This window comes from Malurus melanocephalus, unplaced genomic scaffold, assembly GCF_030028575.1.
Source record: "Malurus melanocephalus ecotype Western Australia unplaced genomic scaffold, MMel_1.1 scaffold_22, whole genome shotgun sequence".
Classification (NCBI taxonomy): domain Eukaryota; kingdom Metazoa; phylum Chordata; class Aves; order Passeriformes; family Maluridae; genus Malurus; species Malurus melanocephalus.
This window is the reverse complement of record NW_026623254.1, coordinates 1149356-1155634: the sequence shown is the minus strand read 5'-3', so window position 1 is coordinate 1155634 and position 6279 is coordinate 1149356. Positions and strand designations below refer to the sequence as shown.

The following is a 6279-nucleotide window of genomic DNA, read 5'->3' as shown; positions in this document are numbered from 1 at the left end:
ACATCCCATCCTTGTGAGAGTGACCTCTGAGGAGTGATACAGCCTCTTTGACCATAAAACACCCCTGAGTATCAGTGTATWGATTACTAACATTTAAAAAAACCCCAAACAACCAAGCAAAACTGAAAACAACTTAATTCAATACAACAGCAGCAGGAAAAGAAAGTGATGCTTTGGGGAATCAAACTGGAGATGGAAGAGACCAGTCCAAAAAGACAGAAGGCAAAACTCCCATCAAATTCTTGAGTTTATTAACCAGCCAGCAGCATGGACTTACCTCACAGTTCACTGACAGTCTACTCCAAACGAAAAATGGAGAAGAATCCTTCAAGTGGATGAGAGACATTGGCTACTGGAGTATTTTTGGCTGCCAGGGCTTCACCCACCCAGTGCAAAGCCCCGCTGGAGAGCAGAACCCTGCCCCAGGTATTTGGGACATCTCTCCCTGCTGCAAACTGCACTAASAGCCTTCCCCAGGGGCACCTGTGTTTACAGAAAGCGGGCAGAGCTGGCCTCACACAAACCATCATTATCACCCCCTGGAAACCCTGCACAGCTCCCGACRGCCGCTGCTTTGTACTTTCATAGCCCGTGGTAATTAGTGCCTGGCTCTGTAGCGGAAATAAAATGTGTAACACCAGAGTTTCTCAGATGACACTGTCTTCATTACATGTTTAATTTTTCAAAGAACATAAAGGCAGACACATCAAAATGCCAAGAAGCCTCTTTTAATTAAAGCCCCTTTTTCCTTTTCTTCTTAAGATATGCATATGTATTGAGCTGTTAAAGAGAAAGATAAAAGGAACCCTGGGCACTGTTTATACATAGCCTTTATGACTGCAGCTACTTAATTTGCAGGAGACATTATTTTGACTGGAGCAACTTACAGTGTGGTTTGAGAGAACTCGAGGCTGCTCTGCAGCACTGCAGAGGCAGACAGGGACTGGTGTTACGAGGTTTCACCACTCAGCATGGATTCTGCACCCAGATTTTATGCAGTGCTCTGCCAGACATTACATTCTCATAATCCCACTACTGTTCACYATGCTTTGGGTCACTTTTTTGGGGAAAAGAGTGGATTACAATTCTCCTCTTCAGTGCTAAAGCTTCCTTTGCTTAATACCCACACTATGTATGATGGTTTACCATCCRTATAAGGTGTAGATAATGTACCTTCTCTTCAGATTAATAGTGCATTGTCCTTGCAACATGGGCACAGTTGGCAGCAGGTGAAAARTTGTCTCTGTCCAAGCTACCAGCATAAATCTCCCAGACTGCTGAGCAAAGAATTTCACCTCAGAAACTCAGGATCAAGATCCATATTATTCAGTCAGCGGGACAGCGTCTGGGTGGTGGTTTCACTGAGGTCACTTAAYAACCCTGTAACTTTTTTCATCAGCCTTGAAATAGTTAGCAAGGACATTTGGACCTGTGCCTCACTGTAGATGCTGTTTGACTTCTCCATTCCAGGACTAACAGCCAAATAAGTTCAAATAACGTGATCCAAATTTTACAGCRCTTATTCCGGTAAAAGTCGCTGTTTTCCTTAGATAAAGATTAAATAAAAACCAAATCAGGACTTTTGGAACTAGCCCCTTAATAGCTGGAAGGAACACTGGAGACATCTAATGGAAGATCAGTCTGTGAGAGTTCAGTACAGAAAACGCAATTTTTTCTTTTTCTTTTTTATTTTTTTTCTTATGTATTATCTACAAGCACAAGCTTTCATATTTTCAATGTAAAAAYGCATGCAGATCATTATATATATAAAAATCAACTAGCCTTGTAGCAAACTGCCAGATCCAACCATCCCCAGGCTGGGGACAACTTGTCTGGATCCAGGTGCAAACCCAGTGGTTGATCCTCACTTCCATCTGTAGTTGCACCAAACCCCCAGATGTGAAGATTGTCAAAGTTCTAGGGAAGTCTTGGATCCTGATCCAGGTCTTGCAGCACGGGCATGACTAACTCTTCATCAATTGAAGATAAATATTCAGAAACTTCATAAATGACAATCAACTTGTTGCAGGTAACAAGTATCCCTTTCACCTTTCCTCCCTGTTTTTGTTTATCGTCATTCCCATCCTCTCTCTGCAGAAATGGTAGTGGGCAGAGGAGAGAAATTTAATGCTAGTGTCATAAACACACTTAAACAGCAGCAGGAGAAACTGAATTTAATATGTTGATGTCTGCTGCAGAAAGGCTGCTGAACGTGGGTTCATGCTGCACTTGGCCTTTTCAATGTTTGGGCAATTTGGGGCTCAATTTGCACATTGTAGAAATGGGACAGATTTGCAACATAGCCAGTAATATGTTGCAATGTTTGTGAGCAACAGTAAATCAAGTTGCATTTAATACTATGTAATGAGTATCAACAGATTATAATATACCCTAGTAGAGCCAGTTTAGAGGGAAAAAATTAATAAGAAATTAAGCAAAGGAGTTTGTGTTTGTGTGGGAGGAAAGGTCACAAAATAGCAGCCTCCTTTTTGACCAAGTGTTTATCTTGTTTGGCAGTTTCCAAATTCAGTCTTTGCAAAGGAATGTTACTATTTTTATTGTAAGTTCTTTATGTAACAAGGGATGTTTGCACAGTGGAACTTTTATTTTCACCAGGATTTCAATTTATCCACACAGATTTTATAAAAGAAAATACAATTTGCTGGAAATCTTTTGGAAAGTATGAGGGCCATAACTTAGCCTCTCCTTCCTTTCAACTCTTATACTATGAATATGATTTATTATTTTCTCCTGTCATTCATTTATAGCCTTTTTGTATTTCAAATGCAGCTCCAACATGAACCCCACGAAAGATTTTCAGATAAAGGAACTGTTGAAGTTTTCTAAGAGGGTTGAATCAATTTCTTAGCATACTGAAGTAAAAGCTTTCCACTCAGCTACGTTGCCATGGGATTGCAGGTAAGGATTTTGTTTACTTCAGATTCGTGCGCCAGCACTGATTTGAAAGATAACAGAACCTTAGTGCTTCAACTTGCAAATGCTCTCTGGCTTCAAATATAACTCCATTGCTGGCAAGTTCAGCCTCCCAGCTAAAGAATTCTGGTTTGTGAACAGGCACTAGCTTGCTCTTTTACACTTGTATTGATTCTACATTACTAAGAGAACTGAAAATGGAAAAACCACGATTTTTTTTTTCTTTTTTTTTTTAATAAAAAGTTAACAATATGAWGAATAGTTTGGGAACAAGTGTGTCACAGGGGCCTGTTGCAAGAAGCCCCTACCCAGAAGCACACGGTGAAGCTTCCACTGCAGTGTGTCCAGCTGATGTACAGCAGAACACGTGAACATGAGGACAAAAATACACACATGGATTCCACGAGAGTGAAATGAGCTTTTGCTGTCTGGAAGAGAGAAGCAGAGGAAACAAACAACAGCACAAATTAAATATACATCTGAATGTGATGTTCTTTGCTGGTTGGGTGAAAGTTTAAAAAAATTACTTTGGTAAAATAACTTCAAGTGAATACTTTTAATAAAAGTCCTAACTTGGAATTTTTTTCTGGGGTATACAGATCGGAGTGTTCAGTCTATGCTACCACCTATATGGCTGCTGATAACTAACAGATTTACTCACTCTCCTACATCTGTGGCAATTTGGATTTGATGGCCTTTTGGAGTTACTTCCTCAGAGACACAAATAACCAGATGAAGCACAAAGCAGAGGAGAATGAAGCTGTAAGCAGTTGCTACAAGGGGGCTGTTCCTCAAAGGGGAACACTGATTTGTCATCCCAACCCTTGGCTGTGGTTCTGCATGTTGGAAGTCTGAGCTGCCTGAAGGGATGCAACACCACTGGTGGGAGAGCACTGCAATCTGAATGAAAAGCTTCCAGTGTTGGTTCTTGCATCTTTTAGCAGCTAACAAACCAACGAGACAGGAGACAAAACTTGGCAGCTGGCTTAAATGAGATGATGATGGAGAAGGAAAAAACTGGACACCTTTTATTCCAGGCACCGAAACCTGATAAAATGTGCTTTCACTTCAGTGTGCCCGATAAAAGTCACAAAAAACCTGGGCTGCTTTAAACCCCAGTGTGCTCCAAGCAACATCTGGAAGTTTAAACAGCTGGAAATTATGGTCTTTTGATATGGAAGAGGCCATTCAGATCTGATTTACATTTGGGCTTAGACTTCAAATACTTGACTTCCCAAGGATTCAGTTCTTTTTGCTATAAGATAGACCAAAAAGAACTACTTGAATTGAAAAAAAGACCAAAACAAAAAGTAAACAATAACTAAAAACTACCCATAGCTAAATCAATAGTAACATGGTTTTTTATTTTTTAGTTTCATCTCGCAACACATGTACTCCCATTTCCCCAAGAACAGTACTGTGCTCTGAGGGGGAAATGCTGAAATGCCACTGGACTACCTGATTATTTGTTGAGAATTCTGCAATTTCAGAGGAGCTGGAAGAGCGGCTGAACTTCAGCTCTGCTGAAATGTGTGTCTAGCTGGCTGAACACTCCAGGAAATAGACCTTTCCTATATTTTTTGCTACCTTGCTAAGAACATCAACACTCATGGATTTGACAAAAATAACAAGGAAGGAGAGTTTGGAGTGAAAGCACACAATGAACTAATTTAGAGCTGGTGAAGGTGTCAGGTGAACTTTCTGATACAACACAGCAGCCTCTACACATATTCAGTCCTGAAGAACACTGGTTGTGATGGTTGTTGGTGGACTGAGGGTTGACTCTTACCCTCCCATGGCTACTGAGCAGCTGTCTGGCTGGAAATGATGTTTAGGCACTACTGACTTGCAGGGGATTGGAGCTAGCCACGTAGAAGCARAAGATTCTCTCTTGGTTGCCAATCCCCAAAATTGTCTAGTCCTTTGGAGTTCATTTGGTAGTTTGTTTTYTTGTTTCTTGGTGTTTGGGGTTTTTCCCCCCTACATTAGCCAGAAGCAGTGTGGCTAAATACATTTCAAAACAGGAAAATAGCATGACTCCGTGTTACTAAAAAAGTRGTGGTGTTTGTCTTTTTTTCTTTTCATTGCAAAGCTTTGACCATTTTTCATTAAACGCGCTCTGCTTTCCTCAYCCCTACTCCAAGCTAACAAGCTCTAAAACGCTTCTGTGGCTTAGTGCAGCTCTTTTTAGCTGCTGATTTTGGTAAGCATCTTATTAATGGCCTGCTTGACGTGGGTGGTGGAGCTTCGCCTCCGAGTCTTGCCCTGGACCATCTTGCGGCGCCGCACCTCCCGGCAGAGCTCGTAGAACGCCTCCATGATGTTGCCCTCTCCCGTGCAAGCAGAGCACTCGTAAAACGCACACGCRAGTTCTGTGGCCAGCTTTTCACCTTCCTCCGTGCTGACTTGCCTGGAGTGATCCAAGTCTGCTTTGTTCCCCACCAGGATCAGGGTGACGTTTTTGGGCTTTTTAACTTCGTCCAGCAAGTTCTTAAGCGGCAGCATTTCCTCGAAGCTGCCTCTGTCTGTGATGTCATAAACCAGCACGAAGCCCTCACCCCATCGCACATGTCCTTCTTTCTGAATTGCATCCTCCTGTTGGAAAAGACACACACCAGCCTTAGGAATTTGATTTATGGAGAAGATAGCAGACCCTCAGAGAGGTGCTGGTSCTCCAAAGCTGTGTACATCTGCTTCACTTTATACTTGGCACAGGTCCCTTTTTATCACATGGCAGAAATCTGTTCCACCCTGTGCATGGTCCTGTGCAGCACGACCCCCTGCCATCTTTTGAAAGGAAGGTTTGTCACCTGCCTATGACAAACATGCTCTTCAATTTAGTGGGAATCATTAACTGAAGTTGTAAAGCCCCATCACTTGTCTGTAGAAATAGACCATGACTTTGTGCCTAGCAATGCCATGTTTTGGGCTGGCCCTGAATCAAAGGCATGGTGACAAAATAATTTTACCCCCAACATAAGCCCCTTGATTTGTTTGTTCTTCCAGTATTTAGAAACCCTCAGCAGGATCCCTWGCAGGAGGGTGTGGCTCCAGCACAGGGGAGGAGAGGGGGGCATTGTGCCCAGAAGCAAATTCCTGTCCCCAGAGCAGGTGACACCTGCCACCCATGCWCTGCTGACACCACCACGCTCCCTCCCCAGCCAAGGAACTGAGGAGCAGCACAGGCACCCACGCACCTGACCAGCTGTGTCTAGAATCTCCATGGAAACCACTTCATCATCAATGGTAGCTTGGTGACGATACGTCGACTCTAAAATAAGAACACACACTGTGAAACGTATTGAAAGAACATAATTTGCTCTCTTTTTTTTTTTTTTTTTTTTT

At 42.4% G+C, this 6279-nt stretch overlaps 1 protein-coding gene across 2 annotated transcripts in view; it reads right to left on the bottom strand.

The window, feature by feature from the left end:
- Positions 1-360: 360 nt before the first annotated feature.
- RERG (RAS like estrogen regulated growth inhibitor) overlaps positions 361-6279 on the bottom strand; it is a 96787-nt gene continuing 90868 nt past the window's right edge. For both annotated transcript variants that reach the window (XM_057390010.1, XM_057390011.1), the window contains exons 4-5: positions 6132-6205; positions 361-5529 (exon numbers count right to left, since the gene is read on the bottom strand). In XM_057390010.1, the coding sequence (XP_057245993.1) occupies positions 5122-5529; positions 6132-6205 (482 nt within the window). In that variant the 3' untranslated portion in view covers positions 361-5121. The remainder of the gene's footprint in view (positions 5530-6131; positions 6206-6279) is intronic.